The 13899-nt window shown below is 35.7% G+C and overlaps 1 protein-coding gene across 7 annotated transcripts in view; it reads right to left on the bottom strand.

The window, feature by feature from the left end:
* Window positions 1-4960: 4960 nt before the first annotated feature.
* Window positions 4961-13899, bottom strand: part of ATOSA (atos homolog A) — a 112697-nt gene continuing 103758 nt past the window's right edge. For 6 of the 7 annotated variants that reach the window (XM_063090438.1, XM_063090435.1, XM_063090437.1 and 3 more), the window contains 3 exons: window positions 11927-11995; window positions 9261-9460; window positions 4961-6790 (listed from right to left, as the gene is read on the bottom strand). In XM_063090438.1, the coding sequence (XP_062946508.1) occupies window positions 6637-6790; window positions 9261-9460; window positions 11927-11995 (423 nt within the window). In that variant the 3' untranslated portion in view covers window positions 4961-6636. Of the gene's footprint in view, window positions 6791-9260; window positions 9461-11831; window positions 11996-13899 lie in introns of those variants that run through there. The other variant, XR_010022927.1, reaches the window with a different exon arrangement.

The following is a 13899-nucleotide window of genomic DNA, read 5'->3' as shown; positions in this document are numbered from 1 at the left end:
CCCCGCTGTTTCCTGCTTTTTTGGTCCCTTCTGTTCAGGAGCTTTGCTAATTACGCTTCCCCAGCCTCGTCTGGTCCCATTTTCTTCCTCGCTCTCTGCTCTGCAGCCACACAGGCTTTCTTTTGGGCACTCCAAAACTCCGTGCTGCCTTCCTCCACAAGCCTCTCCCTATTCTGTTTCTCCTGCTTAACCCCATTTGTCCTTCACATCCCCAATCCTATGTCACTGCCTCAGGAGAACCTTTCCTTCCTGTGCCTCTTTACTTTAGGTCAGACCCACTTCTTAAATGCAATCACAGGTTTATATAGTTCCTCGATCTCATGCGCTGTATCATTAGACAGTAATTGTTGTAATTACTTTATTAATGTCACTTTTCCTGCTCAGATAAGCCACATCAGGGCAGGGACCTCTTCTGTATTTACTTATACTTCATTCTGAGAGCCCAGAATTTCCAAGTATTCAAATATCTGACGAAGAATTTCAACTTCCATTTATTTGTCTACTCTTGGAGGTCCACTCTCCTGACTTTATTGAAACTGCTGGCATCAAGCTCCCCCACTGACTTCCTTAATTGCCAATCCGTGGCTCTATGTATAATCCTCATTCTACTTGACATCTGAATAGCGACTGGCTATAATAGTGTCCCTCAGGAACTTGGAAATATGATTGCCCTTTAGGAGTTAAACTAAGAAAAAGCCACAGATAATGAATGCAATTCTGCGGGGCAGGGGAGCGATCAAAAGTGGCTAGATAAGTAATGTGAAAACCACCAAAACTCAACCAGGGTGTAGACTCTAAGACAGGAAGAGTTGTGCTGAGATTGCACTCCTTTTGGAGAAAGGAAGGAAGGGGTTTGTCAGCCAGGGAAGTATTTAAAATAAATGCGTTCAAGAGGCCAACTCTTTGATAAAGCTGTCCCTTGAGAGTGTCTCAAGCTGGGCCAGCTGAGAATCTTGAGAGCAACTAGCATCTGCTCTCATTCTATTCTCACAAAGTAGACTACTGGAAATTTGCCTATAAGCATAACTACAGGGAGAAAGGAGAACGTTAGGCTAGATAGGCTAACTGGAGTACCTAACACAGTTGTATTTTAATTAATAAATTGGCTTTCTGGAATATCAATGTATATTGATACATCATTAATGTATCTGTAAACTTGTGTTAACATCTGATAAACACACACATATAGAAAATCAGTATATATGACCTTGGATAAGAAAATCTGTTCCTGATAGTGACATTCTCATAAAGGCAAGTTTGAATTTCTGGGGGCCAGACTTTGGTCAAATGCAGACTTCACCAAACCAGTGCCTCATTATGGGGCCCTGTATGGGAAGCCATCCTTCCCCAAGTAACACCACTCTGCATCATCATGAACCATGTACTTTAATGTTTAAAAATGCACACTGATTCCCAACAACCTGTTTCTCAAAACTCCTTTCTCTTGACCTCTAGGATATTATTGTCTCACCATTTCTCTCCTTTCCTGGCCATTCCTTCTTAATCTCCTTTTTGAGTCTTTATCTGCCTCTTAGTGGGAGGATTCTAACCATTCTGTCCTCGGATCCTCTTCTACTTTTACACACTCTCCAGGAGACCACTTTCACCCTCATAGTTTCAGCTGCCATTTATATATTCTAGATCAGTGCTGTCCAATAGCATTTTATGTGATGATGGAAATATTCTATATCTGTGCTATCCAATAGCCACTAGCCATATATGGCTATCGAGCATTTGAAATGTGACTAGTGCAACTGAGAAACTAAAATTTAAATTTAATTTTAATTAATTCAATTAGCCACAGGGATTAGAATCACTGAGAAACCCCTTTGATGGATTCTCATTATGTCTGGGGCAACGTCCAAGAATTAATGTATAATGAAAGCTCTGTCTGGTAATTCTGAAGCATATATACACAAAATATTTCTTTGGCTTGCAGTTTGGTGGGTATATACAAGCTTTAAAAAGATCAGGGGTCTTTTTGAGGTTTAGTTGCCCTAGCTCAAGTAGGATAAATAAGGGAGATGAGATAATGTCCCATCTCATCCATTCCTCAAAGAGCTGAGAAAAGTCCACCAAAATCACCAGAATATAGCACACAGCAGAACAGAATATATATATAAATATATTTTTTTGCAGCTGGCCTGTATGTGGATCCAAACCGTGACCTTGTCATTATAAGGCTGCGCTCTAACTGACTCAACTTACCAGACAACAAGAACACATTTTTAATAAAAGAAAGAGATAGGAAGAGACTGGAAAATCAAATTCATGGAAACCAAGAGAGATACCAAGTGCCAAAAATCCTGGGATAAATGGTGATTTCTATGAGCAAAGCCCAGGGATCATTATCTGAACAAGTTGTAAACAGAGTAGTTTCAACAAATGAATGGTGGAGGTGGAACCTAGAAAGTAGAGGATGCCACTTCTCTGGTGATTGGAACAAGAAAATTTTGAATGAATTAAAAAGAAAGAACAGTAGAAAGGGGTCTGGAAGAGACTTAAAAACTTTAAACCTTTAAAACCTTATAGGGCTGGCTGGTTAGCTCAGTTGGTTAGAGTGTGGTGCTATAACACAAAGGTCAAGAGTTCAGATTCCCAAGGTCAAGGGTTTAGATCCCTGTACTGGCTGGCCACCAAAAAAAAAGAAAAAAAAATGCATGTGTATATATTAAAAAATATAATCTCATAAAATATTGATATATATTATTAAAAAATAATATATATTTCATAAAATATTTGAGACAATGTGTTTCTAAAACTTCCCTCAACTGTGTTTGCATGCCTCCTGACAGTATACAAAATTGAATAGCTTCTGAATTGCTTTAGGACATTCCTTCCCAAAGATTTTTTTTTTAAATCGAAGTCTTTTGTTCTCCTAATGATTAGTAGACCTTGCCTTACTGTACAAGGGTACTTTAAAAAAACTTGTGGAAAAATAGAATTAAAATACAAATCTTTCCATGAACTTTTGAAGTACCCTTATATTTCTCACTTATTACATAGAAAACTATAAACTTTATTTCCAAGAATATTGATGAAAAGTATATTTCGGGTAGGAAAAATAATGGGAAAGAGTCAAAATGCCAGTGTAGTAGAGTTAAAGAAGACATGAGCTGTAACCTAGATTTGAATGCTTCCTCTTCTACTTAATATCAGTGTGACTTTGGGCAAGCTTCAATCCTCCTTAACTGTAGAATTATTCGAATATTCATACTCTCTAAATTAAGGTTTTAAGGATTAAATAACAAACAGCCTACAATGCATAGCATATAGTAGACATTCATATGTGCTCTTCCTCCTCCCTCAGTGTTCAAATTTAGATGTATCTCTCACAGACAATCCATTATGAAGTAGAATGGGTTGATTCCAGTGCCATTTAAGGATAGTTCTAGGGATCAAGAGTAAATTCCTACCATTATGAAAAACCTATTTCCATCCAGACTGATCTTGTATTTCCTAGGTCTAGCAGACCATATGGTGTGTCATATACCAAATTTCTAACAGTGACCATCCCTATAAAGTGGTAGCTGCAAGGGCAGACTTGGAGTGCAGTTTCATATTTACTTTACATACTTACGTAGTGTGATTTTTTTTGGGGGGGGGGCCTGGCCAGTACAGGCATCTGAACCCCTGACTTTGATATTATCAACACCATACTCTAACCAAGTAAGTTAACCAGCCAGCCTGTGAAAAATTTTTTATAATAAGTGTGTATTACATAACTTTTTTTTTGTTACTTTGGTGGCTGGCCAGTACAGGGATTGAACCCTGGACCTTGGTGTTAGCAGCACCTCACTTTAATCAACTGAGCTAACCTGGCCAGCCCTACAGAATTTTAAAAAATTAAGTTAAAAAAAGAATTAATGCTTCATTAACGAAATTAATTAGGGAAGAGTGGGGATCCCAAAGATGAAGCCTTTGAAGGAGAAATTTTCCACTTCTGGGAATGACAGAGATCTGGTGGGGAAAATGGCAGGAGCAGGGAACCTTCTTTTGGGTACCTTCCAGCTAGTCCTCATTTCATCACTTAATATTTTTTCATTCTCATAACAGATTTTAGCATTCTCATCTGATAAAATCTCCAAAGACTTTCTGCAGATTATTTGTGATCTGTAGTTCCTTTATTTTTAATTTTTTTGTATTTTTTGTCTTTTTCGTGACCAGTACTCAGCCAGTGAGTGCACTGAGAGTGCGCCACGGGCTCGGCCCCTTGTAGTTCCTTTTTAAAAGGAGTTATCAGTTATGACTGATTTTATTAATCTGCAAAACTGCCAAGTGAGCCTGCAGTGAGTGAGATGTCTATTATCTACCATAGATAGCAATGTTGGTTCTCTGCTGGTATCTTTCCCTGCGTGCCAACACTCAACTGTGATATAATCTAGTGACATAATCTTTGAATACAAATGTAGGAGGTATAGTAAAGTCTTGGCCTATGACTAAAGATGGGTAGAAAAAGAACCAGTGTGATAGACAAAATGCCATGGGGTGAGGGCAGACAGATGCTGAGTAACTACACCTTAGAGGAAAACATGGGCAAAAGAGGCCCTAAGAAGTTGAGGGACAAAATGTCTGCATAGACTTCCTTTGTGCAAACTTGTCAGGAAGAACACAAGATGCACCCAGATGTTTCGATCAACTGCGTCCAATTTTCTAAAATATGTCTAAAAGATTGGAAGCCCACGTACTAGAAAGCATTCCGGAAAGACTGCAGTGTGATATCCATGCAAAAAGACACCTAAACACAACACACATCACTAATTTTGGGGTAATCTTTACTGGAAAGGTCAAAGAAGCAATAATTTTTTTTTAAACTAAAAAACATTTTGATGTTTTAACTAGTTTGTATAAAATTATTGGTATTGACTTTTGCCAAATGTATAAGAAGTCTAGATATACGTATTAAAATACATATATATATGTACATTCACATATCAAGATGTGTATATACGTACATACATATACATACAATTACATATGCACAGAATTATATGACAGAATCTAAGAGAAGGCACATTAATAATGGCGCTCTTACCACATTTTCTCAATCACACAGACCTAGAAAGATTAGGGGATTCCTGGAGTCAGTTCCATCAGATACCTTTACAGCTGGGACTACAATCCAAGTCTTTGGGTCCTAGTCACGTGTTCGTTCCACACTGTCTGAAGATTAACAAGTCTTCATAGATTTACACCAATTTTTTTTTTTTTAGTTTTATGGAATATAAATGGCCTCTCTCTTTTAACTGGTATTTTAGAAGAAACTTATAAGAGGCTTCAGCTTGACACTCCACAGCCTGCAGCCACACACTCATCACCTGACCAGATTCTCTTACATAGTACATTAGCTCAGCCCCAAAGTAAAGACTTTCTTTCCTCCCAATTCCAGACTGCTTACCCTAATTCTAGACTCTCAGGTCTCCTGGGTCTGGCCTACTTGGGTGGCATATAACTTGTAACTTGCAGTCATAGATTTCTACCTGCATTCCCAGTATTTTTGCCTTGTTATCTAATCTGCTGTCACCCATTGTCTCAGGAAAAACATGTAAAACACTATTCTTTCCAAGGGTGTTGGGAAGAAGGTTTTTGATGCACTCAGTTAAGTTCCCTTGCTTGGTGGTGCTTTCAGTTGCCAAATGCCTTCCACTGTGACCCTTAACTAGGAAGTGATAAATTGGGACAAGGCTCAAGAACCTTCCCTCTCCTCTTGGCAGCTATAGATCTAGAATGGAAACTGCCTGATGGCTAACTCATCCAATCACATGTCTCATCTAAAAATAAAAGCCAAATACACATTTCTTAGTTTTTGCATATATTTACAATATAAATACTAATTTGTTTTCAAAGTACATATTCTTTTAACAATTTGAGAAAGTTATCTAGCATGGAACAGCAATTTAATGTAAAGCCTCTATAGTAGTGGTTAAGGAAAAATAGAATTGTTTTGGGATAAGGAATACTAGAAGGAATATGAATGGGCATGATCTGAAGTTGCAAGGGAATGTGAAGCAGCTTAATCCGCACTGCACTGCCAACAGCATGTTAAAGGACTGCTACATGAGACAGCAACCTGGATGGGGTATTGTAAGAACTCAATTTGAGAGATATAAAATGTACACATGCTTGCATAGTGCGTTAATTTTGAAGAAGCTGAACATTTCATTCTCATTTTCAATAACTTAATTGAATAGCACTTAAAACACATCACACAAAATTAAAGACTTGTGCATATATTTCAGATTTCAACATTAATGTCAAAAATACATAGTATGATTTTACATAGAATTTGTGCTACATTAGAACACTAGAGACAAACATCACTTGAGTATTAAGGAAAATATTAAATATTAAATAACTGAGAAATAAAATGTGTAAACACTAATCTAACTAGGGGTTTTGCTATTGCAACATGTCCAATGAAGTGGTTTCGACAGTACAAAAAAAGATTAGGACATAAGTTTTTCCAGTCTACTTGGAATATGTGGATCTCATTTCAGGAATACTTTAATGAAAACTGGTCCAGGATAACTGGAGAGGATCCACTCTCCTGATTGTTAATTTGGTACACTCCATTCTATGCTAATTTTTACTTTCAAACTTGGATAGTGAGACAATACTTTAAATTGTCATTCCTTATCAACATCTTGGTGAAAACTGAGGGTTTGTTGGTGATTCAGTGTAAGATTTGAGTTCATATGCAGCACCGCTATCAACCTCCATTGACTTTCTAGAGAACAGGAGCCGTACATCTCTATGGAGGTAGATCTTTCCAGATTTAGAACTCTGGAACCTAAAAATAATAAACAAGGAGATGAATTATTTCAGGGAATGAGTCTATAAAACAAACAAACCTGAGTGATTAAAATTTGAAAGCAGAAAGAATTAATCTTGCTACGATATTAGGTTAAAACTAACTCTTTAAAATGATATTTAAGGTCTTAAATCGCCAAACCATGTGCTTCTATTTAAGTACCTCTCTTTTACTAGTCCCTAAACATTCCATACTCCTTTGTCCTCTTACAATGCCCGAGATGCTTCTTCCTGTAAATCTTGGTTTCAGATACAATCCTTTAGTTTTCCTCCCTGACTCTACAGCATACTCACCTTTCCTTATCTACATTGTTAAGTTTCAGTTCATATCAGCCAGTTACACTACATCTTATAGCCCTAGCATCTTCTAGCTACACAGACTGACCCATTGCGCACAACTTAACTTCCCATGATTTTGGACAGGTTAAAATGAATTCCGCACTTGAAAAGTCACCATGGAAAATAATCAAGTTTTGAGAACAATCACAGGATAAGAAAGAACTGCTATCATCAGCAGTGGCTAGTTAAAATCTAACCATCATCAAAAGTCAAAAGTTAGTAGTGAAATGAAAATCACTATCAAACTGTATATGAAATTGTTTCTATCCCCCACTAATATCAGTAGCACAGTACAGGGGGCTATAATGTTTAACCATATAAACTTACCTGGCAGATAGATAGACACTCTGTAGAACTAATTTCTCTTTGTTTTCCCCTAAGCATAGCATATTTACTCTATGGGCTTGTGGATTTTATTTCAAAACTAGCTGAAAGATCTGGTGGTCAGTTGTACATATTAAAGTAGACCTCTGACTGGCTCACTCTTCCCTTCTTGCTGAAGTTTTTCACCTTCCCAATCTGAAGGAGAACATGGTAGGCTTTGGAAAGTATACCATTTTTCACAAATAGGCTTCTGCACAGCACTTAAATTATCTAGTCATTTTGTGGGATTTATAAAATCTGAAGTAACTGATTTTTACTCTGGTCAATGTTGGTTACATATGACTATGGTTGTTAAACTTTAAGATGAACAGTGTCAAATGGAAGTTTGATCAGAGAGAGTTGAAACTTTTCCTAGGTTGGGCTGAGAGGTATTCCTATAGTTTGTTATTTCATACCATTCCTCTTTTTAAAAGTTTTCCAAGTCTGTTTTGGTAGACTTTTCATTCTCACAATCTGTGTAACATTTCCAATGAGATGTGTGTCAGGCAATGTCAGGTAGGGTTTAAATACATTGTTCTGGCTGAACCTTTCTTTTGGATTCAGAACAACAGGCAGAAGACCAAGATGAGGGAACCAATTAAGCAGTGCTTAACAGATTTTTAACAGCATGGGACTTGAGTGTACAGCTCACTCCTCATTCACTCCAGATCACTACTAAGAGGCAGATAAATTGAAAGATAGCTGGTTTTCACCATTAGTAAAAGATACAAAGTCCTCTGCCTGGATGAATAGGGCTCCTTACTTACAAAGTTAGTCTAAGATAAATGTCACTGATGTGACTGAGTACTTTCTATGGAAGAGACAAGATTAGTAGAAATGGAGTTACAGGCAAAAGGCTACTGAGCCCTCTCTTATGCAATCAATTTGCTCATTGATCCTGAGAGTTACACTAGAATTTCAGGGCTGAAAACCCTACACTGTGACACTGGCAACTTGCACCTCAAGGGCAAACACATGACTTCTCACAACCTAGAGCTATGAGCTGGGTAGTAAAAGAGGAAAAGATATTTCTGATGGAAGCATTAGAATATAAGCTCTTTGAGAGCAGAGATTTTGTTACTGCTGTTTCCCTAGAGTCTAGAAGAAATATTTGGCACATGAGTATTTGTTGAATAGGTGAATGAATGAAGTTTAAGAATTTCCTTATACAATACAGAAGCCACTAGCCACATGTGGCTATTGACCACTTGAAATGTGGTTAGTTTGAATTGAGTTGTGTCCTAAATGTAAACACATACTTGATTTTGTGGATTTAGTAAAACAAAAGAGTATAAAATATCTCATTGATAATTTTTATATAAATTACATATTCAAATGATAAAATTTAGATATGCTGGGTTAAATAAAACATATTAATCTTACTTGGTTCTTATTACTTTAAAAAATATGGCTACTGGAAAATATAAAACTGTATATTACATTTCTATTGGACAGTATTGGTTTAGAAAACAAATTTCACTGCCTCAGATATATTTGCATTTGTTTTGACATAAAATATTTTACATTAAATATTTACAAATGAAGTCCCCTAACTCAATAAATAATAATGACTTCAGGAAGGTATGCCATGTGCTTTCTGCATCTTGGCACATCATCAAGAATTCCCAAGCTAAGCAAAAGCCAAGGGGCACAGATCTAGTTACAGTCACAGTCTAATAAATAAATAAATAAATAAAAAGTTTAGAGTTGCTCTAAAGTAACATTTTCATATTAATCTGAAACATTACCTCAGATGAATGAGGTAGCGTAATAACCGTTCTTCTGTATTTCGGATATTCTCTTTATTAACACGTCTCTTCATTTCTTGTTTAACAGGTACAGAAAAAGTTCTTTGTCGTAGGAATGTCTGATGATTGGCTGGCATATCTCGTAGGTCATATATCACAACAAACATCTTCACCACAGTCTTATTAGGATTAAATAAGGTCTGAAGAAACAATATAGAAATTATTCTTTAAAAATAGTGATTTGTTGATGTGACTTAGAATGACTGTGCCAATAATTAAATTGGCTTTTTAACAATAAGGTAATCCCACTGGATATAATTCAGTTTCAGGGACTAAAATTAATAAAATTCCAGAAGTTTATAAACTAATACTCAATATATTTTTAAAAGGTTCAATTTAATTTTTTATTTCACAATAATATAAAATCCTGTAACAAATCAAAATATTTAGTCACAGATTTCATATTAGTAACAGACAATATAACTTTTACTCCTTGTTCAGATTTTTAAAAAGTTCCATTTGCTTAAGCAAAATACACCCTTACTGGGTTAAAATAGCCTAATTATTCAAAACATTGGTTTCGTTAAAGATTACCAATTGCAAAATTCTCAAAATAGAATTTTAATTTTTCTCACATTTTTATGGTGAGTAAATAGATTTTTAGAAATAAAGAAATGCTCAGTAAACTAGAATTTTTGCTGTTTTAGGCACATATGGTTATTGTAAAATTAAAAATAGGTGTTCAAAAAAGAGACTTTTTTTCTATTTGAAATTTTTTTTTCAAGTTTAGAAAATAAAACTCACTAATAATAGATCCAAAATAGGCCAAATAATGCTTCATATTCTCACACTTGGAATCATTTCAAAATTTGCAGCAACACTAGGCTTTTAAAAATTTCTTTTCAATATCATTATACACCAAACTATGTACTCTTAGCGAAGACTGAACTGAATTGAATTGATACTTAACTAAGAATAATTGAAGACATTGTTTTAAAGAGTACTAATTTTTAAACAAAACCCCAAGCTGCTGATCTGACTTTAACCAAATTACCAACACATCAATAGGTAACTTGGTGCCCATGCTTTCAGAAGCTCATCCGTGGCACTGGACATCACTCACTGAATCAAAATGAGAAATATATCAATATTATGATCCAATTTTTGAAATCTAGTGAGTCTTAAGATTAAGGCTAATACATTTAATTACCACAACTACCAAGCCAGGATTTCAAACCATATTTATACATAATTACACTATATAAGTAATAAAAGACATACCCAAATGTCATATTTAAAATTAACCACTAAAGTTGGCAGTCTCCAAACAAGAGGTGAATGTGCTGCCTCTCAGTTTATGCCTCATTATTATGACAACTGACAGCTAGCTTTCCAGTGACCCACACTTTCTCATGAGCTACATAGCCAGAGACAAGAGAACAGAAGATTATCACTTCTTTAGTTCAAAAAATCCATTCAACATAAAAATCACACTTTAATATGCAGTGATTCTTCCTCAGTAAAATTTATATATATATTACAGTATATACACACATATATTGTATAGAACTATGTTTCATTACTATGTGATATGAAATAAACAAATGTACAGATTCCTTGCAGTATTGAAACAAGTGTGATGAGCAAAAGTGATGTGACAAAGCACCAAACATAGAGGCCAAACGTCCTAGAAAGGTTTGTTGAATTAGACCACATCCTGAGTGTGAGGAATAAACCTCAGCTATACTATTTTTCAGTCTGTTGGACTCTTTCAGTCTTCAAACTCTGTAATAATTTTGAGTGCTTGCAGGATTATTCTGGGCCAGACTTGGTGATGAACTCACTTGCAAATTGGCCGTGATATCAAAGTATTCTACTAAGAACCCTAGACCAGGGATGATGAAGGACTGCTCTGGGCTATAAAAGCATTCTCCTGAGCCAATTAACACCTAGACCAAAAAGAATGATGCCTTCTCCGCCCTGACATCAGTCAGACTACATTTCTGCTTTGTGTAATCATCTCATTAGATCAATTTTAGAAATTATTACACTATGCATATCATTTTGTTTCTCAAGTTTTCCTGGCAAAGCAGTACTAATATTTGGGGTCTTCCTTTAAATAGGTCAATTTCGGGCCGGCCCGTGGCTCACTTGGGAGAGTGCGGTGCTGATAGCACCAAGGCCCCGGGTTCGGATCCCATATACGGATGGCCGGTTCGCTCACTGGCTGAGTGTGGTGCTGACAACACCAAGTCAGGGGTTAAGATCCCCTTACCGGTCATCTTTAAAAAAAAAAATAAAATAAAATAAAATAAAATAAATAAAATAAATAAATAAATAGGTCAATTTCATTCTGGCTTATTATATTAAATAGAAGGCACCAGTAATGTTGGGTTCTAATTATATTTAAAATGGCTCTACTTAAGTTATGTAAACTGTCATATACTATTTTCTACAGCATTCACCTTGATTAGCTTATTAATGCTTTCCTTTTATGGATGTCCCCAAATGGTCATTCCTGGGGCAGAGCAGGGAAACTCCAAACAAAGCTGCAGCCCCACTGTTACTTACCAAAGTTGTTGCAGCAGCAGTAGCAGGAGAAAGGGCTAAGTTCTATATGTATGTGAGAGAATGATTATTGCAATTGTAGGCTATAAAACACATACCACTTGAATTGTTCCTGAAGGAGGTACTCGATATCCCCTTTTACCAAGGGACTCTAAAGTAATCACACCCTTGAAATAAAAGAAGACAAATTGAGTACAAACTGATGCATATTTATATAAAATACTAAAATAATAATAATAAAAAATCATGTTAATAATTTAAATTATTAAAATTTCAGAATTCTATTTCTATGGAAAGACATTCAAATTGAATTAATAGAGATATTGTATGTGCATGAAATAGTGAGGGTTCAACCACCAAAGAAACAATTTGCTATTCTTCCTGGAGATTTTGCAATACACAATATATAACATCAATGGTCACACTGCTTGAAATTCTATTGAGACATAAGATATAAATGAAAGAAGTTCCCTAACCAAAAAAGAAATAAAGGGAGGTCATAGGATATTCCCATGTATCTTGGGAATGAAGAGGCAAAACCATTTATTGGTCTTTGGGCATGTAAAAAGTCACAAGTGCGGAAGGGTCTAAGTCTTGGCCAAAAATGAAGTCAATTCTTCAGTCAGGGAGGTGACTTAAGTTACATATCTGGATTTCTGACTAGAGACAGAAAAAATAGAAAGGAAATTTGGAAGTCTGAAGTTCCTGCCTGATAATTAATTCACAGGAGAAGAGATGTTCAAGGCAAAAAGTACAAAATGAAGGTTCAATCTTCTACATAGAAGCTATAAAAATTCCACTTCCCTAGAATTAGATATTTCTTCAGAAATAACCTCCTTATATCATGTTGTGCCTTAATCCGGATCATATTAAAGCATTTTTTTTTTTTTTTGGTTATTTACTTAGTAAGGAATCTAAGAGTCCAAACTGATTCTAAATCACAACCTAACGGATTAAAGATCTAACAGCTAAGATGTGAGTAAAGATTAGAGAGCTAAATTACAGTTATTTCATTAAAGAAATCTAAAAGGGGATATTAGGAGTCCCCCAGTTAGTCTGCTACTCACAGAATGGTTCTCAGACCAGAATCATCAGCATCACTTGTGAACCTGTTAGAAATGCAGAATGTCTGGCTCTCCCCAGACCTACCAAATCTAATCTGCATTATAACCAGATTCACCAGATGATAATCATATGTACATTAAAGTTTGAGAAGCACTACTCTGGCACATGAAGTATTTTTTCTGAGAAGAATGCTCTAATTACTGCAGAAGTTCAAACAATCGGAAACAAGATGAGTTCAAATTGAATGTGTGAAAGCTTCTCAATAACCAGGATGACCAAATGACTACAGGCTGGTGATTATGATATTTAATTCTTAGATAGCTTTAAAAAATGAATGCTGATTTATTCATTTTAATTGGGCTAATACTTTCTTTTCAAGTTGTTAAGGTAGTTAAATAGAATAATTGCATGCTCTATAGGTCATGATTCTATCATTATACATTGTACGTGTCCAAACATGCCAATTTTATGTAAAAGTAAGTATAAAACACGACTGTCCCGTCAGGTGACATCTATGTTGGGTGTGGAAGTTAGACCAGGGTTGGGAGGTAAAAAGGAGTGGACAGGGTAAAGGGAGGGCCAGATTCTGACATGAATCCCTTAACTCCAAGTGAACAACATATGACATCAGATTATTAAATTAATATATTAACATTGGGAAATGTTCATGGAAATGGACACTGAAAAGACATAGGTGGTTCTTGACAAATATGATTTATCACATGGTCATTTAAAGCATGAAAACAGCATATCAGCAAACTGCATCTCTAACCAAAATGGCATTGAAGCTTTAACAATTTCTCTCTCACAATCTGTTCTGCATGTCTAGTGCCATACCATGTATGCCACTTTTCTTATGAGAAGAGTGTGAATATTTACTCTACATCAAAAACGGTATAGTATGTAATACTCCTCTTCTTTGTAGGTCCAGAAAGAAAAAGTACAATATACCTAAATAATAGCTACCTTTATAATCATATCACCATATGCCTATACATTACTGCTC

The sequence above is a fragment of the Cynocephalus volans genome, chromosome 3, assembly GCF_027409185.1.
Source record: "Cynocephalus volans isolate mCynVol1 chromosome 3, mCynVol1.pri, whole genome shotgun sequence".
In the NCBI taxonomy this organism is placed as follows: Eukaryota; Metazoa; Chordata; class Mammalia; order Dermoptera; family Cynocephalidae; genus Cynocephalus; species Cynocephalus volans.
This window is presented reverse-complemented; position numbering and strand designations above follow the sequence as displayed.